This window comes from Lutra lutra, chromosome X (genome assembly GCF_902655055.1).
Source record: "Lutra lutra chromosome X, mLutLut1.2, whole genome shotgun sequence".
NCBI lineage: Eukaryota > Metazoa > Chordata > Mammalia > Carnivora > Mustelidae > Lutra > Lutra lutra.
This window is the reverse complement of record NC_062296.1, coordinates 31,558,072-31,582,855: the sequence shown is the minus strand read 5'-3', so window position 1 is coordinate 31,582,855 and position 24,784 is coordinate 31,558,072. Positions and strand designations below refer to the sequence as shown.

Here is a 24,784-nt window from a genome sequence, read left to right as displayed (position 1 = left end):
CCTTATGATGTGTCAGGCACTGAACCAGGGATGTCACATCATAAACTCACTCATGGCGGTGTCTACATGGCTTAGTCGGTTAAGCGTCTGTCTTCAACTCAGGTCATAATCCCAGGGCCCTGAGATCAAACCCCTCTTTGGGCTCCCTGCTCAACAAGGGAGTCTGTTTCTCCTTCTTCCCTCCCCCCACCACTCCGCAATGCTCTCTCTTGCTCGCTTTCCTCTCAAATAAAATCTTTAAAAAAAAACTCACTCATGTCTCACAATAAACCTATGAAGTGTCCTCTATCATCCTCATTTTACTGATAAGGAAATTGAAACCGACATTAAAAGTAACTTGCCCGAAGTATACAGCTACAAACTGGTAAATCTAAGATTCAGATCCAGGTATGGCTGACTCTAAAACCTGACATTATTGTAACACTAGAACTAAGAACTCCAACTCAGAATATCCAACCATTTGTGCATTGAGATGTGGGAATAAGGGATTCTATAATTACTCCATCATTAACACTAGACAAAAATACTTTACAGCAGACCAACTCTTTGAAGTTAGGGAATAAATTGTAAATTCTAAATAAAAATTAAAAAAAAAATTCTTGATGCAATGCCTTATTCCTGTACTTTTATATTTAATAAGAGCTTCTTCATATGCTCTCTTGGACCTCCTTTCTCAGGCTTTGCATTTCCATAACTTTTTCTATATCTTTGTCTCCATCTCTTCTCTTCCATGTGATTGTAAATGGCTTAAACTAGAAACATTTTGAAGTTGTTTAACTCACCTATATTTTGAAGCTGAAAAATAAAATAGCTGGGTTGGATAGGATGGGATTCTGATGATCCATTAACACAGATATAGAAATCTTTATAGTCTGATGACTCCAAATGGGGAAACCTGCAACCTGTATTTTTTCCATTAGCCTTGATGTAATTGGGGCACTGTATTGCATGCTTCAAGCCCTCAAACCTGTAAAAAGAGGTATTGTAAGAATTGTGCTTCCCAATATCTTAAAGTATTATGGTATTCAGTTTTCAATTATTTTAAGATACCAAGTGAATAAAAAAATCATTTAATAACATCCAATATTTATTGGGCACCAACTCTGTGCCAAATCCTATGCTATGTGCTAGAGATATAATAATAAAGAAAGCATATTTGATAATTTCATGGAGATTACAATCTGATGGGAGTCTTTACAAAATATCGAGGATAAGGCAAGGATTCTTACTCATGTATTGAAGTGATATTAACTTGCCCACAGGATTTGCGAATCAGAGTAAGATTTCTATTTAAAAAAATTGGGGTTTAAATATATAACGCTGGGTGATACTGCTCTTTTAATATTGTACTGGAGAATTTATATTAGAAGAAAGCACATCTAAAAAGCAGACTTATAAAATACTGCTATGTTTAATGAAATGAATGAAAGACCTCTGAAGATATCATACACATCAAGAGCTAAGCCTCAGAAAAGCCAACAGAGGGGTCAAAAAGAAAAAAAGCTGTCTGGCAAATAAATATCTAATTTCCCATTCTCTTTGACAAGAAATGTTGCCATATCATTGAAAGTTAACCTCTTTCCAGTAATAAAGCTAATGGGAATTAGGGAGGATTTCCCTACTGATTTTCAAAACACAAATGCCTGGTGTATTTTCCTAAATTATATTTTGCAATACAAAATGTGATATCTGTAAAAGCAGCCAAAATCCCTCTTGAAATTAGGCCAAGCTTGCAGCTGATCAGGTGCTGATACAAATAGCCAAACTTTACTGAATTCACTTTTTGCCAAGTAGTCAGTTTGTTTCCATTGTTTGTTTGTTTTTTATCCCAAGTTGTTATGTATTTGCATGAGGGGGTGGTAAAAGAATTTTATGATAGTGAAAATTATTTTTTAACATAGCAGCTAGAGAGAGGGAAGAAAATACAAGCATTCTATAATAAGCTTTAATTTCCCTTTTCAAGTAGTCAAATATTTACTTTGGGCAGATTTTGCAAAGTTATCGTCTCTTGGTTAGTTCACCTAATTATGTTTGGGAGACTTGAGTTTTAGGCTTGACTTTACCCAGATTTACTATGTGTCAGTGTGAAGCCTCATGGCAACCTCAGATGTCAATATTTACCCCTGGCTACTAAGATGAAGAAAAAGCTATGTTAAATATGAACTACAATGTATAAAAGGGCATACTTTTTTATCTAGAACAGTGCCTGGCATTTTATAATTGCTTAATATTTGTTGAATTAATGAACAAATAAATTAGACTGTAGAGATTGACCCAGCCAATTCCAGATGAAGAAACCCCAGAAAGGAAAATGGCTTGCCCAAGACCACCAAACTCAATGAGGTTCTAACGCCAGAGCAGGCGTTAGAACCTAGTTCTCAATATTCTCAATAGCTTATGGCTTATCAGTTATGTCTTATGATTTGTCTAAAGAAAAAAGCCATGATAATTTGGGCCTGAAACACAAAGAGTAACACTTTGTCCTCTCTTGCTTTTTAACATTATTTAGTAAATGCATAAATTCTGATACATATTTATCAATGTACCAATACTCTCATTTAATGAATATTTTGTGATGATCTATGATAGCCATAGCACAGCACAGATCGTGAAAAGAAATGTAAGAAACAGTTCGTGCCCACTAATCACTTAAAAATTTAAGGGACCAGACAAAGCACACATATATGACAAAAATTTAAATGTCATTCGGACAAGAAATTAAGAGCTAAAATAAGCAATAGTTCGGAGAAAAACTGAACAGAAGTTGATGTGATCAGTAAAGAGTTAACGAAACTGAATACCAGATGGGCCTTGAAAGATGGGTGTTGGGTAAGGGTTAGTGAGAAAGCCAGAGGGCATCCCAGATAGTAATGCACACAAAGGCATAGAAGATCATAACACAGGTGAGGAAAAAACATGTAGAAATGGGTCTAAATGGAGTGGAACACTCACACCAGTGATAGTAGAAGGTGATGTTGGAAGAGCAGTGATAAAGTGAGGCAGACATTTGAATGCCAGACAAGATTTTTATCCTGGAGCAATGAATAGCCACTGGAAGGTTTTGATATATGAAAATAGCAATATAGGAAGATAAATCTGGCTACACTGTGCAGAATGAATAGGAAGGGAAGAGACTGGAAGCAGAGACCATCATTTGGGAAACTATGGGAGTCATCCAGTTGTGTAACAGAGGTGAGCCTACACTAGAGTTCTTACAGTAGAGATGGGAAGTTAAGAACAGATGTGCAACCTTAGAAAGCAGTGTCAGAATGCAGTGAACAATGTTATCATGAAACAATGAAAGAATGAAGGAGATAGAAGATTCAGATGTCTCTAAGTTTAAAGCCTCAGTGATAGTTAAAAAAGGGAAGTCAGAAAAAGGATTCAGTGTTAATAGGTACCTGTTTTTTATTTTTATTTTATTTTATTTATTTATTTTTAAAGATTTTATTTATTTATTTGACAGAGAGAGATCACAAGTAGGCAGAGAGGCAGGCAGAGAGAGAGAAAGGGAAGCAGGCTTCCTGCTGAGCAGCTAGCCCGATGCGGGACTCGATCTCAGGACCCTGGGATCATGACCTGAGCGGAAGGCAGCGGCTTAACCCACTGAGCCACCCAGGCGCCCCGGTACCTGTTTTTTAAAAAGAGAGAGTATAGGGTGCCTGGGTGGCTCAGTTGGTTAAGCAACTGCCTTCAGCTCAGGTCATGATCCTGGAGTCCCGGGATCGAGTCTCACATCAGGCTCCCTGCTCAGCAGGGAGTCTGCTTCTCCCTCTGGCCCTTCCCCCTCTCATGCTCTCTCTCTCATTCTCTCTTTCTCAAATAAATAAATAAATAAAATCTTAAAAAATAAATAAATAAAATAAAAGGAGAGAGTATAAAATATGCCAAAACTTTTTAGGTTATAATCCTATATATCTAAAAGATACAAAATTTAATCCAGTACAGGAACAGTGTTGCATTCCTTATATCACCCATAGAGTGACTTCCAGTAGCTACAGCCTAAACCTACTTATTCCCCTTGAAAACTCCAAATAATTGTAAGCAACCTTCATCATAAATGCAACTCTGAAAAGTAATAAATTTAATTTAGTAAAAATACAGTTATTCATACTATAATATTTATAGATACTTTCTTAATACGGAATTCTTATTATAAAAATACTTACCAGTAAAACAATTGGTAATTGGTAACCAAATGGGCACTCACGCCAGGTTTCCAAGAACAGAGTAAATGCTGCCAGTTGTAATATACACAGTCCATTTCCCGAACTTTGGTATCCTCGTTTCCTAAAGAATGAATGAACTATCAATGCTTGAGAGGCATGGTTATGAATAATTTGGGAAATCACTATGCAATTTAATTCATTTCTTTTGATCTCTCCATTTCATTTAGCAATCAATATATAATCAGGAATATTCCAAAAGGAAATTATTAGAAGTCACTTCACCGTAATGGGGCATGTAAAAATCAAAAAACTTTTGAGGGCTCATTTAATGGTACTAGTGTAAGCATATGGAAAGATACTAAATTAATAATTCTAGGATGCAGGGTGCCTGGGTGGCTCAGTTGGTTGGGCAACTGTCTTCGGCTCAGGTCATGGGCCCAGGGTCCTGGAATTGAACCCTGCATCAGGCTCCTTACTCAGCGGGGGCCTGCTTCTCCCTCTCCCTCTGTCTGCTGCTCCCCTTGCCTGTGCTCTCCCACTCTCTATCTCTGTCAAACAAATAAATAAAAAATCCTTAAAAATAAAAAAAAATTAAAAATAAAAATTATTCTAGGATGCTCTGAGCAGTTGAGCAAATACTCACGTACGTATTTACTAATATGACCTCAAAACTGGGAACTATAGGGGCACCTGGGTGGCTCAGTGGGTTAAAGCCTCTGCCTTCAGCTCAGGTCATGATCCCAGGGTCCTGGGATCGAGCCCCACATTGGGCTCTCTGCTCAGTGGGAAGACTGCTTCCCTTCCTTTTTTTCTGCCTGCCTGTCTGCCTAGTTGTGATCTCTGTCTGTCAAATAAATAAAATCTTTAAACAAAACAAAACTGGGAACTGTAGTAACCTAATAAGATGCAGGTTTTGCCAAATTTGTTTGCTGATTTAAAGGATTCAAAAAGGCCAGTCACCCACTCCTAAGAAGAATTCTATCTGCTGCCACACTTTCATTTATACATACAATCTGGTAAACAAGGGTTAAGGGACTTATGCCCTGTATGGGTTGTTCTGACAGTATTAAATATGAAAAGAGAGCTTTATATTAACCTCTTGGTGATGTCCAGTAAGTAGCTTCTGACCATGAACTTCGAACTTCCAATCCATTTGTGCATTGTGCTGGCACAAGTGTGTGTATCTTTGCTTCAACACCTTTGTTAAGATCAAACCCATCTTTGTAATGTAGATTCTTGGTAATGATGGTCTGTTTGATAAGAAGATGAGACAAAGTCAAACTTACAGTGACAGCATCATGAGCCACATTATTAGGGCTAAGAAGTCACCCTGGAGTGTTCCCAATATCTAAGAAATTCCTAATGATTATCAAATACAATGTCCTAGATATATTATAGGCAGGCTCATTTCTGCATATTGTATCATTTGAGAATCTTAACATCTTATACAAAATAAACCCAGGGGTGCCTGGCTGGTCTAATGGGTAGAGCATGGGACTCTTGATCTTGGGGTTGTGAGTTCAAGCCCCATGCTGGGTGTAGAACCTATTTAAAAACAAACGATGACAACAAACAAAACAAAACCACAAATAACCCCAAAAAAATCTGGAAAAGAAAAGAGTCTCTATGGCAAGATCTTGAGCTATAACGAACTTGAAATCAAGAGATAATTTTCAGATACCATATGCCTATTACATGACAAATGATCTAATCACATTTCAAGTATCATTTGAACTCTTCAGGAACCATATACAGTAAAACCTTGGAGGCAACTGGAGAAAGGCAGACAAACTATGAGCTCCCAGAGGACTACAATCATGTCATTTGTCCTTGTATTCTTGATACCTAGCCAAGTGCCTGGCACAAAATGTTGCTCAATAAATGTTGTACTTGAATTGTCTCTTGAAACTACCTATGAATTGAGGAAGCTAACAGTATGCCTCATACAACAGAAATCTTTGAACATGCTTGACTATGTCCTTAATAAGTCAATAAACTTTCACTGAACTCTTACTATAATATATGCAAGAACTATGCTGTGTTCTGGGAGGCAAGTGCAAAGATAAATAAGGCTTAATTCCTACAAAGAAAAAGCTTACAGTCCAATAGCCTGTATAAGACCCTTATACAGGTATTTACGTAACCATAAAATACAGTAAAATGTGTAAGTATTCTTCAAGTCTACATTCCATGGAATCAAATTTTTTTTTTCCCTACACTTCTAATGGTAGTCTTAATACTGGGTGGGGTAAAAATAGATGTGGCAGGATACACAGGTGATAGCAGCAGGCATGGCAGCTTTTTATTTCTTAACAATAACTATTGAGAGGGTTCCTGGATGGCTCAGTCGGTTAAGTGTCTGCCTTTGGCTCAGGTCATGATCCCAGGGTCTTGGGGTGGAGCCCCACACCGGGGTCTCTCTTCAAAGGGGAGCCTGCTTCTCCCTCTGCCTCTGCTGCCACTCTGTCTACTTGTGTTCTCTCTCTCAGTCAAATAAACAAATCTTTAAAAAATAATAATAATAATAGCTATTGAGATACAGGATTCAGAGTGGACACTGACATCAAAAATTACAAGAAAGGTCCTAATAATCACAACAAGTTTGCAAGTGCTTGCTTTACTTACCTTCCAATATTTGCTACCAATGTTTCGGTATTTTAATTCATATTCTATTGGGCAGTCTTTAAAATTATCCAGAAACAGTGGACGTTGCCATTGCAAAGACAGATAACCTAAATATCCAGGGTCCACTATCTCAAAATCCTCAGGAGGATTAACTGAAATAAAATCAATAAAATATTTTTACTTTTTTTCCTGTATCTTATGGCAAAATTTGCTAAATCTATATTACTTCCATATGACCACCAGGTGGTAAATGGATAAATAAACTGTAGTACATCTACACAATGGAATATTATTCAGCCATAAGAATGAAGTACTGATCCACGCTACAACATCCAAAGGCCCTGAAAACATTAAGCTAATTTGAAAGAAGTCAATCACAAAAGATCACATAAGACCAATTTATATGAAATATTCATAATAGGCAAATCCGTAGAGACAAAAGTCAATTAGTGGTAGCCAGAAACTGGAGGAAAGGAAAAATAACACATGACTACTGTATAAATATTTTATTTCTTTGGGGAAGGGGATATAAATATTCTGGAATTGAGTAGTTGGGGCTGTTAAGTATATTGTGAAGATACTACAGACCACTCAACAGTACACTTTAAAAGTCTGTGTTTTATGTTATAGAAATCATATCAATAAAGCTGTTAAAAAGTCTAGATCAGGGGCACCTGGGTGGCTCAGTGTATTAAGCCTCTGCCTTCAGTTCGGGTCATGATCCCAGGGTCCTGGGATCGAGCCCCATGTCAGGCTCTCTGCTCAGCGGGGAGCCTGCTTCCCCCTCTCTCTCTGCCTGCCTCTCTAACTGCTTGTGATCTCTGTCTGTCAAATAGATAAATAAAATCTTAAAAAAAAAAGTCTAGATTACTGCTATATGCAAATATGACTTTGCCTACCTAGCTACTAAATTTTCATAGAAACAGGCAATTGAACATGGAGTTATCTCTGTGGTTATATAGACCAGAATTTGGCCTAAGATGGGAACACTTTATTACATAAATCTCTCTAATCAGTATTAATTCAGTGTTTACTATATGCATATAACACAAAAGGGATAGAAAATGTAAAATATGACTACTATGGCTTAATGCCTTAAGGATTAGAACAAGCAGATCTTGTCATTCCATTCTGGTTAACTGAATTCTCCAACTAAAGTTCATTACTATCCCAGGGAAAACGAGGGCCACTCTTCAGAAGGACTTAAGAAAAAGTGTCAGGCAGCTGAGCAGAGTAAAAAGCCCGTTTTATTTGTCGGGAGGAGCAGTGGACGGCAATGGCTGCCCCAACTGGTGGTTTAAAAAGCAAACAAACAAGTAATTCTATAAATTTTCTCACTAGCAAATCTAATAGTACTATAGTATTGCCCTCATGTTGCCTTTCTGCTCATAATTTCCTTTCATTTTTGCCAATTTGTTAATTTTAATGCCTCTCATGATACATATTGAGGTGAAGAAAAGAATCTACAAAAAGATTGTAATTTGCGGTACAAATTATGATTTGATATGGGACCCCCACCAGGTACCAATAAAGAATGTCTCTATTGAGAATAAAATGACAATCCTATTGTTTCAATTCTTATAGTTACAAATCTTTGTGAAATGAATTGTTCTGATTACCTTCTGCAATAAGGAAAATTCAGTAGGCATTTAATAATTCTGTAATTATGTTTAAATTTTACTTTTTTAAAAATTTTTATTTATTTTTTTAAATTTCTTTTCAGTGTTCCAGAATTCATTGTTTATGCACCACACCCAGTGCTCCATGTAATACGTGCCCTCCACAATACCCACCACCAGGCCCACCCAACCTCCCATCCCTTGCCCCTCCAAAACCCTCAGTTAGTACCTCAGAGTCCACAGTCTCTCATGGTTCATCTCCCCCTCCAATTTCCCCCAACTCCCTTTAAATCTCTGCATATTTTTCCATATTTATCTAATTATCTCAAAGATTAAGGACCACAAATAAGTTTCCAGTTAGTTGAGTATTAGGCAATGAGATTTCAGATAATTAACCTATTTCTTAGAAGACTGTACGAAAAGGTCTAGAAAGTGTCTTCTAGTTTGACTTTTATCCTGCAAAATGTTTGTTACCATTAGTTACCTTAAACATGAGGATGGCTAGTAAGAACATATCTTTTGTGTATGGACTTCCTAAAATATTTCCAGTAATAATCTATCTACTTGTTATGCCCTTCCACAGGGTAGGTTGAAAAGAGAGTTAATATCCTAAATTTTAAAACTACTCCATTGTTGGTTTACCTTTTATCTCAGCATTTGAAGGCACAGAGACAAACGTTGTGCAAATAAGCAGGGTACAGAAGTGTCTCACATCCAAATGAACGAAAGCCATTTCTCCAATATTAAATACCTTGAAATTTCCACTCTAAGAAGGAAAAATACATTTTAACTTTATCTTACTTCAAATAACTAAGACTAAATGTGATTAAAAACACATTTGATAACTCTGTGTGCCTTCAACTAGGAATTAGGAAAACTGTGCCCCTTTGAACCATGGAAACAAAAAAAATCAGGTTTGGAACCAATAACCTAGAAAGGGAGGATTCTAGGCTCATTTTCCCCTAACAGTTAAAAAAAAAAAAAGCAAGACAAACATATAAACATATAACTGCTTGTATCCCTTCATATCGGCCCCCCAACATAGACTTTTCCATACATCACATGCTCTGGCCAGGATAGGATAACTTCAAATAGCCTTCAGCCTAAAGACTGAGTCAGACCCACCAGAGTGTCCTTATTGGATCACAGTGGGAGTTATGACATCATTAATCTCCATAGCAACACTCTCCTGTAGCAATAAGATAAATACACTGATACATATACTCTTTCCTGAGATTAAAAAGCATTTGAAAGTTATCTGATTACCAAGAAAGCACAGAACCTACACCAAAGCCTCAGACTTTTTTTGCTCCATAAGTATTAAACCATCATCCTCTACTCTTTATCTGTTTCTGTTTGCTGTATCAATCAGTAAATAGCATTCTCATCTTCCGGTCGCCCAAACCAGAAACCTGGGAGTTCAACTTCTCCCTCTCCCATACAACCTCTCCCATTATCACTACCCCTTCCAAGATGAGGAACTTATCATTAGGATTTCATTATCCAGTCTTTCCTGTCTTCAAACCATCCTCCATACCACATACAGCCAGAATGACCTCTCTAGAAAGCAAATCTTACCTTTCACCTGTTTCTTAAAACAACACTTCACTGTCATAGAATACAACTTAATAGTCTTTACATTCTTGAAGAATATTAGTTGTATGACCAAAATTTAAAGGATTCATGTCTCCACATAACGACTTAATCAAAAACCACTCTTCTTTCAAAGAAAAATCACTACACCCAATTCTATACTTCTTGAGTCTATACTCCTGGAACCAACAATTTCACAGGAAGTTAAGGAGTAAAGGTCACTATACCAATATTCAGTGATTACCTTTCTTTTCTCTTACATAAATTCATTAAGCAGGGGAGATCCTCTCTCCCTGTACCACCCTCTTCAACCTACCTGGACCGTCTATAACATTCTACTGTTGCTAGGTTTCAATTATTATAACACAGAACCTTGAGATCAAACTATTAAAGCCAGCCATGTATTTTGGAGGCTATGTTAGCCCAGCCTCATTTATATGTTGGGAAGTAAAACTCAGACTTGCCCAAGATTACGCAGCAAGTTACTAACAGAGCTGGAAATAAGACAGAAACATGATCCCTAACCCAGTGTACTTCCACCCTATTCTGGATCCCACACATTTGAGGGTTATGAAACCTTCCTCTGGGACTCCAGCATTTAAGTCTTCCTTCAATTAGCTAGCCAGGCTGAGTCCACACCATGCTCTTGTTTTTCTATGTCTCATAAAATCATAAGAGAATAGCATTTCTCTTACTAATGTTGAGTCCATAGTCAAAGAAGCGAGACTGATACAAAGTGAAGGTCAAGCAAAACTTTATTTCGCACCAAGCATCGAGAATCAAACCGACTGGCCAGGGCCGTCTCTTGCAAAGAGGCGACCTCTCTCTGCCTTATAGACTAGCTTTTAAGGGCAAAGGCCATGTGGTTGGGCTTGGCCACGCACAGGTGGCCAATGAGATTGTAACACACAGAGAAAGCTGCACAGTCATGCTAGGTCACACATGGGTGGCCAATTGAATTACAATTTACCCTAGTAGATATTTGACCTAGCCTATCACCTTGGTCAAAATTAGCGCCCAAAAGGCGCCCAGAGGGCGGGGCCCATACTCCTTGGTAGCTAAGGAGACAGTATGGGCCCCCACTGATTGGGTACCTCCACCTGGCCTGACCCACCCTTGTATTTGGGCTTTGTTACCTAGGACTGGTTTCTGGGACTTGTGTTTAAGTAAGTTCCCTGGTGGGGGGGCACGGGGTCAGTTTAAATTTTACTGCATAAACAACAAAATCACTGTTTAACCAGATGGAGCTGCTCTGGCTAAATAGGCCCTTACACTAAGATCGAATAAATCTCCTTCAATTCCTCCCTGCCCACATGCAAACCCATTGCTGTCCTCTAAAGCATCTGTAAGTAGTAGGTAGGCCTGTCAACAGATCTTCCACAGAGCTGCTCTCATGGATTGAGATGAACACTCTGGTTACATTCTCATCTAAGGCAGCACATAGGTCTGACAAAGAGAAATCCTTTCCTATTCCTAATAAGGACAAATCCAATCAGAACTCCCTTAAACTGCTCCCAGAAAGATCTTGAAGTTCTCTCTTCTTTATCAATCTGTCCTTATATATTTTCATAGACCTGTGTCATGTGCAGCACAAATGGTGAGAGCCAAAAATCCCTTGTTTCTGTTCCTTTTATAAGCTACTGAAATTTGATTTAGGCTACCAAATCACATATTTCCTACATCGGCCCAACACATTTAAGCAAAGGTAGGAAATGGAATAGTCACTTCCTGAGTCACTTTTCTATAAACCTATGAAAGGAGTCCCCTGAATTTCAATGCACTTAGGGCCCCACCTAGACTTTCTCACACAAATGAATGTGAAGACAACTCTTTCCTTGGCTTCCGGGTTACAAGATTGCCACTTGAACAATGAGGTGCTTTACGTACTATGTGGTTACCAGGAAAGACAGGATTTTTCACAAGAGGGGAAGGAACCTGAAGGCAAAGGGAAACTAGGGGATGAAAACACAGACATACAAAATTTAAAACAGTTTCTGGTAAACTCTCCACCCCAGCCCACAGTTAACAACCACAGTTAACAACAAACCCCATCTGGTCTTAACTCCTTATTTTTAAAAATGAGGACATACCAAGAGAGGTAGATGAACTGTCCAGACTCACACAACTTATTGTTGTGTGCCGGAGGTAGGTCTGAAAACCAGATCTCATGATCCCTTTCCACTGACTAAACAATAAATTTTCTTGTTATAAGGAGTCTGTGCTAAGCCCATTTTACTAGAAGCCTCCCCTAACCTTGTTCAGCCTACTTTCATCACCCAAACCATCAACCCAGCACACAGTTTTACCATCATGACCTTTCTGGCAGAATAATAACTGAAAAAGCTTTTACTGGGGCGCCTGGGTGGCTCAGTGGGTTGAGCCGCTGTCTTCGGCTCGGGTCATGATCTCAGGGTCCTGGGATCGAGTCCCACATCGGGCTCTCTGCTCAGCAAGAAGCCTGCTTCCCTCTCTCTCTCTCTCTGCCTGCCTCTCCGTCTACTTGTGATCTCTCTCTGTCAAATAAATAAATAAAATCTTTAAAAAAAAAGAAAAAAAAAAAAGAAAAAGCTTTTACTGAGCATTTTTTTTTTTTTTTTTTTTGCCAGATGCATTTCCAGGTAAATCTTGTCCAGGATACAATGTATAAGTAACAAGTCATAATATCCATAATAATAGCAATCCTCCTATTATTTATTCAGCATTCACAGCATTCCAGGCACTACTCTGTGCTAAGCACCATACATACATTATATCATATAATACTCATAGTCAGCCTTGGATGCACATACTATTTTCATTCCCATTTTAAAGACCAGAAGCTGAGTCACAGAGAAATTAAACAACTTCCTGTAAGTCACGCGGACCATAAATGATGAAGCTTGGATTTGAATCCAGACAGTTTAGTACCAGAGTCCTTGATGACAACCACTAGGCTAGACATTTTCCACTGTTAAGATTAATGTGGAGGGCAGCTTCCTGTTTCTACCCACTCAGTTTCACACAACACTATTGCTTAAACAGTTTCCCGCTGAGAATCTCCTTTGGAATGGCAAGCCTAAACTATTTCCTGTTTTCAGCCTCACTTCCCCACCTCTTCAAAACCATGCTACATAATTCACTTGTTCTAGGAGTTGGGCGAAGATAATCCTTGCATGACTGGAGAAACTCCAGGTACTTACCAATAATATGGTTTCTCAAGAAATGAATTATCATAGGCAATTATCACAGGTCCTTCTTTTTTTCTCTTCTTCACTTTGGAGACATTAATTAGAATCTCTAACACTTCCCTTCCTGTCTGATGAACAAGCACACTGGGGAAAAAAAAAAAAAAGATAGTGTTCCTGAAATAGCCAGCAGGCCAGGATATGGATTCTGCAATTCACAAAACAGGGAGGTTATGGGTGGGGCTAAAAGCATCTAAAACAAATTTAGAATTACAGCAGGGAATGTAAAAGCTGACAGGACTAATTAATCTTTGGATAAACAAACAGATATATAGCTGAGGAACTTGTTAAAACAAAAGGCACAATGGTCTAAGTATCAACTGGGATTTCAGCACTGCCTCAACCACTAATGTTCCTGGAAGCAAATTATAATTCAATTCCCATTTATACAACAGAGATAATGACACCAGCCTGGCAGATTCCTGCTGAAGACTAAAGGAAACAATGTATATGAAAGGACTATAAGAAGACTTAAATTGCTCTGTATGCTTAGGAGGAGTCTGCTTCTGAGCACCTTACTACTAATCACAATTTTGAAAATAACTTGCTGTAACCCTACACATTTGCTCCTACTAATTCAGGAAAATTGATCCGTCCACAGTTGATAAGTAGACAGTTATCAACCTCCAACTTCTACTACCCTTACTGATCATCAGTTGCCTTTACTGATACTTGTCTTAATAACAAAAACTTCACACATTCTGCTTATCTTTTACAATTTACAAAGAACTGCTTAAATTATTCTAACAAATCTGCAGGTGTATAAGGTTGGTATTACATATTTATTGTCAGTAACATTGCAGTTTAGAGAAGAGATATGACTGGCACAAGATCCCACAGCTGATAAAATCTTTATGGATAAGAAGTAAGGGACAGAAATGTTGCAAGCCTAAGAATGCAGTCACTTACATAATACGGTTTTGTGGAAAAGTCCCATTTCTGCCTTGACAAAGAAATACAAAAAGACTATTCCAAAGTATCTGAAATGACCACAGCTTCTTGTTTCATTTATAAAGGGAGTGAGCAAGTTGCAGAATTAAATAATAATGGAGTTTTGTAATGCCACTAAAGTGATCTCTAAAAAAACACATAAAGTATGGCCATGTCATTTATGTTGCCGTTAGACTGAGAAACCAGTGTTACAAAATTTGAGACTTTCCATTCACATTATTTAAGGTATCTAAAAAAAAAAAATCAGCCAAAGCAGTAAGAAAGAATAGGGCTTGGAGAAAAAGAAAATATGGAAAATGGGAAGTACAGCTTCAGGAGAGAAAAATAGCAAAGTGGGGTGATGGCAAAGGCTTAAATCTTATCTGCGGACAAAACAATTTATGTGGTCTTAAGTGAGAAGGCACACCGTCTAGGAGATCTGGGCTCTAGTACCAACTTTATCAGGGGATTTAGAAAATAATAATAACAGGAACTATAGTTTTTTAAACTCTCACCAGGTGTCAGGCTCTGTGCCAGATGCTTGATATGTGATGAGGGAAGAGAAGGCTAGCTGAAGAGAAAAGTGTAAAATGACACCCTGCAGCCTCCCCCTCCCCCCACTCCAGGGTGGGACAAGTGTGACATTCTTCCAGGAATCTCCCAACAATCTTAAAGTTAATACCTTGCCAGAGGTAAAAACAACCTTAGCTTGATAATAGGCAGGCCTCCAGTATCCTGAGGTTCTTCTTTAACATATAAATATCCTTTTGTAACCTCTTTTGCCTTACTTCTCCCAACTCCAGAGTATCAAATCAGCCACCCCTCAAGATCCTGCAGCAGCTCTTTCTGCCCAGGGATCCTGTCCCCATGCTTTAATAAAACACCTTTTTGCACCAAAGACCTCCCAAGAATTCTTCCTTGGTCATTGTCTCCAGACTTAACTCCACTGAACCTCACCTATATTCTAAAACCACATCAATATGGATTAGCTCACTTAGGTCTCACAAACATTGATAGTTACTGTATTATTATTTTTTTAAAAGATTTCATTTATTTATTTGACAGACAAAGATTACAAGCAGGCAGAGAGGCAGGCAGAGAGAAGGGGGGAAGCAGGCTCCCTGCTGAGCAGAGAGCCCAATGCGGGACTCGATCCCAGGCCTCTGGGATCATGACCTGAGCCGAAGGCAGAGGCCCAACCCACTGAGCCCCCCAGGCGCCTGATAGTTACTGTATTATTATCCCAATATTACAAATGAGTCATTTGAGGCTCAGAAAAGTTAAAGTACTCAAGGTCATATAATTTAAGCAAGAGAAGATGTGTATATCTGATTCTTAAAGACTGTGTTCCTTTTAACATATAATGCTGCCTTTCAACTAATCTCACTTTAGTGAAGCTAAATTTCCTCTCAAACAAGTTCTCCCTGGGATATCATTCTGTTTCATTAGTTAATCTGCTGTGTATCCATGCATGGTTTCAGGATGTCACTCAAAAGTACTAGCTTCCCAAATAACTGACCTCCTTTCCAGGAGACCACCCGACGTGCACAAATGTCTAGTCACAGCTTCTGGCCTATGGCCATGACTCGGCATTATAATCAGCACCTCTGGAACCTGCCAGATCCTGAGGCCTGACAACATGCTGAGATCAATACGTGGATCAATCAGCATATGAACTAGTGGTGAGTCAAATTCAATTTACGTTTCACTGGAGTAATTAATAAAGAATGCTGAAGATGACTGTGTACTTTCAAACACACACACACACACACACACACACACACACACACAACTTTGAATGAGGCAGATTCCTCATACTTGCCACTAGTCAAGTATAAGTCACCTCCCACAAAAATACACAAAAACGTTAGGCACATGCTGAATGATAAAAATCACTGTAGAACAATGAAATACAGGTAGGATCTCTTTTCAACACATACCACTTTAACAACTGGTTATCTATAATACGATTATATTTGTGCCCTTGACAACATTACATTCTAACACTGTATACAAAAAAAACATTCTTTCTGTAGATGATTTCCTGTGTGACACCCTGAGTTCATCCAGCGAACAAGTTTCCGAAAGCATGCGCAAAGCCAGTGAATTCAGTTTTGAGCTACAATAGCCACTGCCAGTTTTACAGTGTTAATTCATGAAGCAGTTTGCACATTTCAGAATCAGTCCCTAATCTGAGACGATCAGAGCTTTATTAGTTTATAACCCCACCCCACAAAAACACCAACAGGCTTTTAGAACCCTTTAAGAAAAGCCCCCGCTTCATCCACTTCCTAGAACAGGACAAATTGTTATTATCAAATATACCTTACGCTCTATTCAAGTGAAGTCACAGCTGTAAAGTAATGCAGCATCTTGAAAGGCACCACTTCTCTGGAGCTGGCAAAACAATCTCTTTTGTTCAACACCCTTCTCCCCACTACCAGATGCTCCCAAATACTTGTCAGCAAGCAAACACTGTGTACTCAAAACATTCACTTCGGGTTACTTCGTGTAACAACTTCAAAAGTAAATAATACAGTGTGCCCCACCCCCTCCAATTAAGTAAAAACAGAATACAAAATGTACCACACCAGGGGTTTTTTTGTTTTTGTTTTGTTTTTTTTTTTTAAGATTTAACTTATTTCTTTGACAGAGAGCACAAGCAGGGGGAGAGGCAGGCAGAGGGAGAGGGAGAAGCAGACTCCCTGCTGAGCAAGGAGCCAGGTGCACCAGATCCCAGGACCCTGGGATCATGACCTGAGCAGAAGACAAACGCTTAACGGACTGAGCCACCCAGGAGTCCCACCACAGCAGGGTTTATATGACTTTGAGGTTATTCTACCAGTATATTTCTTCATGTCCATGAGGTATAAACTGCAAATACATGAAAATTACAGTAAGGAATGCTAGGAAAACATATGAATATTTCTATCATGTATTCATTATTTAATAATTAGTTTTTGTTTTTTTTTTTTAAGATTTTATTTATTTATTTGTCATAGAGAGAGAAGCGAGAGTGAGCACAGGCAGACAGAGTGGCAGGCAAAGGCAGAGGGAGAAGCAGGCTTGCCGCCAAGCAAGGAGCCCGATGTGGGACTCGATCCCAGGATGCTGGGATCATGACCTGAGCCGAAGGCAGCTGCTTAACCAACTGAGCCACCCAGGCGTCCCTAATAATTAGTTTTGAAAGCCTACTACATGCCAGGCCCTCTTCCAGGCATGAGGGATATAACAATGTACAAGACAAAAAAAACCTGCCCTCCTAGAATTTTCTAGTATGGGACAGAGACAATAAACATATCAGATAATTATAATTTCTAATTTTGATTTTTATAAAGAAAAATAAGGCAAGATAATATGAAAGAGAGTAATGAGGGCTCCTTTTAGATAGGGTGGTCAGGGAATGTCTCTCTGAAAAAGTGGCATAAAGAACCTCAATGAAGTGAGGAAATGAATCAGGTAAAGGATTCTTGGAGAAGAGTCTCCCAGATAGAAGGAACAGTCCATTCAAAAGCCCAGAGGTGGGAATCAGCTTAGCAGTTCTAGAAGTAGCAAGACCAGTAGGATAGGAAAGGGAAGAGTTTATACCATCTCATAAAGATAGGCAGGCTGTAGACCATGGTAATGAGTTTCTCATTTATTTTAGTAAAATGGGAGACAACTGGGCAGTTGTGAGTATAGTAACATCGTGTGTGGAAGGAAAGGGCAGAAGCAATAATACAGGCTAAAGCTGATGGTGATGGGGATCAAGTTGATAGCAGTGGAGATGCTGATAGGATCTACTGATGGATTAAGTACAGACAATCAGAGGATGATGTCTCTATTTTTGTCGTGGGCAACTGGGTAATTATTTATGTAGCCTGGGGATGATGGACAAGGGATCAGCTTTGTATGTTTCAATTTAAGCTGCCTAACTAAACATCCAAGGGAGGAAGATGAATAGTTGGATATTTGACTCTGTTAGGGGAAAGAGCAGAGCTATAGATAAATATTTGACAGTCACCCATATATAGACAGTATTTAAAGACACAGGAACAACTGAAGTCCCCCGGGGTATAAAAGAAATGAAATAAAGAAAAGAGGACCAAGAACTGAGATCTGGGACCCTCCAATATATTGAGGTCAAAAAAAAATGAGGATGTACCAACAAGGGAGACTAAGGAGAGGCCTGGGAGATAAGAGGAAAATCTAGAGCTTATAATGCCCTAGAAACCAAGTAAAGAAAATATTTCAAAGAGTGATAGATAATGTCAAAAGTTGCTGATTGGACAAGATGAGACCTGAAAAAAATCTAATGAATTTGGCAAATAGGAAATAGTTGGTGACATTGATAAGGGAACAGATGGAATATCTGGAGTAAAACTCAGATGAAAGTGGGTTCAGGAAAGAATGGATGAGCGAATGGAGACAATGAGTACAGTTAACTCTGCTAAAAGTTTGCTATAAAGGAACACGGGTCCCTTTAGGGAGATCATAGGTGCTCCTGCTAGGAGGCAATCACACATTTCTTCCCTCTTAAAAACATAAATGGAGAACATCTCACATGAAGGTTTGATCCTACTTTTTCCTGGATTTTTTTTTTTTTTAAAGATTTACTTATTTATATGAGAGAGAGAGAGCACACCCAGAGGGTAGGGCAGAGGGAGAGAGAATCCTTTTTTTTTTTTTTTTTTAAGATTTTATTTATTTATTTGTCAGAGAGAGAGAGGGAGAGAGAGCAAGCACAGGCAGACAGAATGGCAGGCAGAGGCAGAGGGAGAAGCAGGCTCCCTGATGAGCAAGGAGCCCGATGTGGGACTCGATCCCAGGACGCTGGGATCATGACCTGAGCCGAAGGCAGCTGCTTAACCAATCGAGCCACCCAGGCGTCCCCCTTTTTTTTTTTTAAAGATTTATTTATTTTAGGGGCGCCTGGGTGGCTCAGTGGGTTAAAACCTCTGCCTTCGGCTCAGGTCATGATCCCAGGGTCCTGGAATCGAGCCCCACATCGGGTTCTCTGCTCAGTGGGGAGCCTGCTTCCTCCTCTCTCTGCCTGCCTCTCTGCCTACTTGAGAACTCTGTCTGTCAAATAAATAAATAAAACCTTAAAAAAAAAAGATTTATTTATTTTAGTTCAGAGAGAGAGCGTGTGTGCACGAGCCGGGGGGATGGGCAGAGGGAGAAGGGAAGCAGATTTCCCGCTGAGTGGGGACCCTGAGGCTGGGCTCAAACTCTGGACTCTAAGATCACAACCTGAGAAGGATCCAAGAGTAGGACACTCAACCAACTGAGCCACCCAGGTGCCCTGAGGGAGAAAGAACGCTTAAGCAGACTACATGCTAAGTATGGAGCCCAACTTGGAGCTCAATCTCACAACCCCGAGATTACAACCCGAGCCAAAACCAAGAGTCAGATGCACAACTTGCTGTGCCACCCAAGTGTGCCTCCTTGGATTTTTGTTCAGGAATGGCAGGTGTTCTTATTTGAGGGATGCAGGCCAGAGTAGTTTAGAATTGTAATATGAAAGGGTATCATACCAAGGCAGAACATTTTTTCTAGGGCAACTAGAACCTAACAAAATTTAGTTTCACCAGTGATTACTTTAACAAATAGTTTCCATCTGCTCAAATTATTTTGCAAAGCTATCGCCAACTTCTTGCATTTCTAATGAAATAATATTTTTTAAAAGTACCATTTCTCCAGACTATAGAACATCTTTACTTTCTATGAGCAATAAGAGATTTCATTTTTTTTCCCTCTAAATTTGTCTTTTGCAGCAAAAGTCATCAGAAACAATTTTATTTTTATAAGGCACATACAAAATTCAGCTGTTAGTCTAGAAAGATAATTGAAGATCTGAATTGAGAAATATCAGAGATTCTGGTTCCTGTCCCAATTTCAAAGTGCAAAATAGGAATATAGTCTTTATCATATGTTGAAAACTTTGAAACTGAGGGATAACAATACAACTGGACATACTCCCAGAGTTCCAGTAAGTGCATCTCTCTAGGCAAGAGGATTTGTATTCTGGCTTACAGAATATCTGAGATGCAGACCATGGATGGTAGCTAATCCATCATTTCAGGCTCTTGCTGTTTGCTTCTTCTCCCTCATGCCCCTCTGCCACCTGCTCCCACTTTTTCTCTTCTGATTCTGTTTTTTTCCCTCTTTTCCTTTTTTTTTAAAAGGATTTTATTTATTTATTTGACAGACAGAGATCACAAGTAGGCGGAGAGCAGGCAGAGAGAGAGGGGGAAGCAGGCTCCCCGCTGAACAGAGAGCCCAATACGGGGCTCGATCCCAGGACCCCGGGATCATGATCTGAGCCAAAGGCAGAGGCTTTAACCCACTGAGCCACCCAGGCGCCCCTCTCTTTTCCTTTGTCTGACTGATGTTTCTCTTTTCCATTAAGTAGAAATTAATAAATTTTTGGATCACTAGCTGTCCTTATTTTTAAACACTGGAGCATTCTCTCTTGTCAATGCATTTTCATTAGTTCTTTGGCTTCAGAATAATCACTTGATCACTTAAAGATTAAACCAGTTTTATTTATTTATCAATATTTTTTTATTTTTTTTAAGATTTTATTTATTTACTTGACAGAGAGATCATAAGTAGGCAGAGAAGCAGGCAAAGAGAGGGGGAAGCAGGCTCCCCGCTGAGCAGAGATCCCGATGTGGGGCTCGATCCCAAGACCCTGAGATCATGACCTGAGCCAAAGGCAAAGGCCTAAACCACTGAGCCATCCAGGCGTCCCAGTTTTTTTTTTTTTTAAATTAACATATAATGTATTATTTGTTTCAGAGGTACAGGTCTGTGATTCATCAGTCTTACACATTTCACAGCACTTACCATAGCACATACCCTCCCCAATGTCCATAGTCCAGCCACGCTATCCCTCCCACCCTCCGTCCCCTCCAGCAACCTTCAGAAGATTAAACCAATTTTGTAACCTTGTAAGCTTACTTTTTAAAAGTGCTTATGATAGGGGCGCCTGGGTGTCTTAGTCAGTTGAGCATCTGATTCTTAGTTTCATGATCAGGTTTCATGACCTGACACGATCAGGTCATGATCTCGGTTGTAAGATTGAGCCCAGCGTCAATCTCTGTGCTCAGCAGGGAGTCTGTTTGAGATTCTCTCTCCCTCTCTCTTTGCCCCCCTCCAAAATAAATAAATCTTTTTTAGAAAAGTACTTTTCTAAAGTGACCCAAAAAAGAGTTATTTTTTTACTTGTATGTAGGCAGAGATTTCTTGTTCTTCAGTGGACTTACTGACCTTCATAAAAATGCATTCCCTTCTTTAAGAGAACTGGTTTTTATAATCATATCTGCTTAAAGGTTCGAAATCCACTTCATAATCCTAAGTGATAGGTTTGCCTACCTACCCAGTTTCTCACTGTTTTTGATAGCTGCTTTTGAGCTTCAGTGAGACAATATTTCCTAAGTGACTTTAGAGCCCTCTCATCAAAATGCAACCTCAAAATTTCTATTTTTTCAGCCTGACCTTTGACTGTTGTATTGGTGCTGACACAGTCATAGGCATCCATCCAGATCTTCATTTCACAGACATTTCCTGAGTATCCATTTTGCACTCAAGGCTACAGATACGAAAACAAGCAAGATATAGTGTTCCCTACCCTAAAGTCTACTGAGGGAGCAGTTAAAAAAAAAAAATCACTACACATCTATTAGAATGGCCCAAATCTGGAACACTGACAACAACTGAGAAAGAGGATGTGGAGCAACAGGAATGACCATTCATTGCTGGTGGTAATGCAAAGTAGTACATCCACTTTGGAAGACAGTTGGGTGATTTCTTAAAAGCTAAACACATTCTTACTATACCATCCAGCAAACATACTCATTGGTATTTACCCAAAGAAGTAAAAAACTTAGGTCTACACAAAAATCAGAGCATAGATCTTTCTAGCAGTTTTATTTTAACTACTAAAATTTAGAAGCAACCCACGATGTCTTTCAAGTAGGTGAACGGATAAATAAACTATGGCATATCCAGACAATAGAATATCATTTAGTGCTAAGAAGAAATGAGTTATCAAGCCATAAAAAGACGTGGAAGAACCTTAAGTGCCTATTACTAAGTGAAAGAAGCCAATCTGAAAAGGCTGCATACTATGTGATTCCAATTATATGACATCCTGGAAAAGCCAAAAGTATGAAGACAATAAGCAGATCAATGGTTGCCAGGGATTGGGGTGATGAAGAGGGATGAATAGGTAGAGCAAAGGATATTTAGGGCAGCAACAACACTGTATGTGATACCATAATAGTGTATACATGCCATTATACATTTGTTCAAATACATAGAATGTATAATCATCAAGAGTAAACCTTAATGTAAGCTATGGACTTTGAGTGATAAGGACAGGTCAACATAGGCTCATCAATTGTAACAAATGAACCACAGTCATGTGGGATATTGAAAATGGGAAGGCTACGCATGTGTGGGAGCAGAGGGCATATGGGAAATTTCTGTACCTTCCTTTTTATTTTCCTATGAACCTAAAATTGCTCTAAAATTAATCTTTTAAAAATAAATTCTATAAACTTAGAGTTAAATAAATTATAATTCAAGCAAAATTAATAAAGTGTGAGCCTTCTCTCAGGCTACTGGTAGAAATACAAATTGGTATAATCATTTTTGGAGGTGGTGCAGCTAACATTACTGTTTCATAATATTCATCTTCTTCAGTAGCAATGGAGCCCCCAGGGTTTAGCAGGACACATGGCCACACAAAATGGAGACTACATTTCTGAACATCTTCTCAGCTACATGTGACATGTACTGAAGTTCTGGCCCAAGACATATAAATGGAAGTGTCATCTCCAATCTCTGGATAATATCTTTTTTTTTTTTTTTTAATTTAAATTCAATTTAGTAGGGTGCCTTGGTGGCTCAGTCAGTTAAGTGGCTGCTTTTGGCTCAGGTCATGATCCCAGAGTCTTGGGATCAAGCTCCAAATTGGGCTCCCTGGGAGCCCACTTCTCCCTCTCCTATTCGCTTGTGTTCTCTCACGCTATCTCTGTTGCTATCTCTGTCTCTTTCTTTTTCAAATAAATAAATAAATTCTTTAAAAATTAATTAATTAATTAATTCAATTTCATCAACATATACTGTATTATTAGTTTCAGGGGTAGAATTTACTGAGTCATCAGTTACATACAACACCCAGTGCTCATTCCATCAAGTGCCCTCTTTAATGCCCGTCATTCAGTTACCCCATCCCCCCTGCTACCACCTCTCTAGGTCTTACCTTTAAAAAGAATGAATGTTTTCTCCTCTTCCCCTTTCTTCCTTTCTCTATCCTGCTGCTTAGTATATGGTTTTGGTAGGGGTGCCTGAGTGGCTCAGTTGGTAAAGTGTCTGACTTTGGCTCAGGTCATGATCTCAGGATCCTGGGACCGAGCCCCCATGTCAGTGTCAGGCTCTGCACTCAGTGGGGAGTCTGCTTCAACCTCTACCCCTCCCCCTGTTCATTCCCTCTCTCTCTCAAATAAATACATAAAATCTTTTAAAAATGTATTTTTAAAAAAGAATATGATCTTGGTAGTGAGCCACCTTTGATCAAGTAGATGAGGGAATCATCCTAGGTGTGGTAGAACAAGAAGTTAGGGGTAGCCCAGCGCTCTTAACCTGACGCAATAAAGCTGCATATTCTTCCTGCAGCCTTAGATTAGCCAACTCAAGACATTCAGGTGAGAGCAAAATAAACTACTTTCTTATTTAAGCAGAACCTGTAACCTAATTAGAGGAGTATGTAGCATTGTGTATTAAAATACTTTAAAAGTTCATAACCTTTCAAGCACAAATTTCCATGAAATGAAAGATGTTTGCACTTACACAGTCCAACCCCTCATTTTCTACATAGCATGAGTCAAAAGCTCATTCCTATAAAGGGCCACATTTAAACTATGTAGCACTTCCTTTGGCAAAAACCTGCAACCAGATACCTGGGGCTGGGGAGGGTGGGGACATACTTGAACCACCCCACTTGCGAATATTATCACAAAATGCTGAAGTAGAAGCTTTTTACAGTGACCAAAAAAACATTTCTTGATTCCCCCCTCTGAGGCCTTTTGAAGTCCTTATAGCAACAGACTAGAGGATACAGGTGCTGGAGGACTCTATGGCCCTCTGGAGGTTCTGCTAGTAATAACTGCTCTTGTGAACCATAGTACTTCTTCCCACCACCACAGGCTGCTGCCACGGTGTTCTGAGATGTTGTGGTGATGCACTCACATATCTTTAATCAGACCTAATTTCTCCTTTTCCAGATATTGACAGTTCACCCCACATGCTTTGGCTATTATCAGGATACCCTGGAGTTCAAGTTTCCTCTCAATAAATCAGTACTGATTCCATCAACAATGTACATTGTTCTTCCTGCAAAAGTGCCAGACAAAGCAAATGGCTAATGCCATTATTAGTGATTAGTCACTGCTGGATGAGCAAAGTCAAACACGCCTAGGGGAAAGAACACTACTTGTAATAGAATTACACCTTTAGAACACGATTTTGTCTTCCTTTACCTTAACATCCATGGGAAAGTTAGAATGACGAATACCTCCTACCCACTAACTCCACTTCATTCCTTAGAAGTGGGTAGGGTGCTCCTCAGGAGTTC

General features: G+C 39.1%; 1 protein-coding gene across 9 annotated transcripts in view; it reads right to left on the bottom strand.

Moving 5' to 3' along the window:
- The window catches only part of IL13RA2 (interleukin 13 receptor subunit alpha 2), a 69,928-nt gene that overhangs the window by 11,119 nt on the left and 34,025 nt on the right, over positions 1 to 24,784 (bottom strand). For 2 of the 9 annotated variants that reach the window (XM_047716778.1, XM_047716787.1), the window contains exons 1-8: positions 16,486 to 16,567; positions 13,186 to 13,317; positions 11,800 to 11,941; positions 9,056 to 9,179; positions 6,795 to 6,946; positions 5,266 to 5,419; positions 4,170 to 4,290; positions 783 to 967 (exon numbers count right to left, since the gene is read on the bottom strand). In XM_047716778.1, coding sequence (XP_047572734.1) covers positions 783 to 967; positions 4,170 to 4,290; positions 5,266 to 5,419; positions 6,795 to 6,946; positions 9,056 to 9,146 — 703 coding nt within the window. In that variant the 5' untranslated portion in view covers positions 9,147 to 9,179; positions 11,800 to 11,941; positions 13,186 to 13,317; positions 16,486 to 16,567. Of the gene's footprint in view, positions 1 to 782; positions 968 to 4,169; positions 4,291 to 5,265; positions 5,420 to 6,794; positions 6,947 to 9,055; positions 9,180 to 9,470; positions 9,546 to 11,799; positions 11,942 to 13,185; positions 13,318 to 16,485; positions 16,587 to 24,784 lie in introns of those variants that run through there. The other 7 variants (XM_047716780.1, XM_047716781.1, XM_047716779.1 and 4 more) reach the window with 6 other exon arrangements.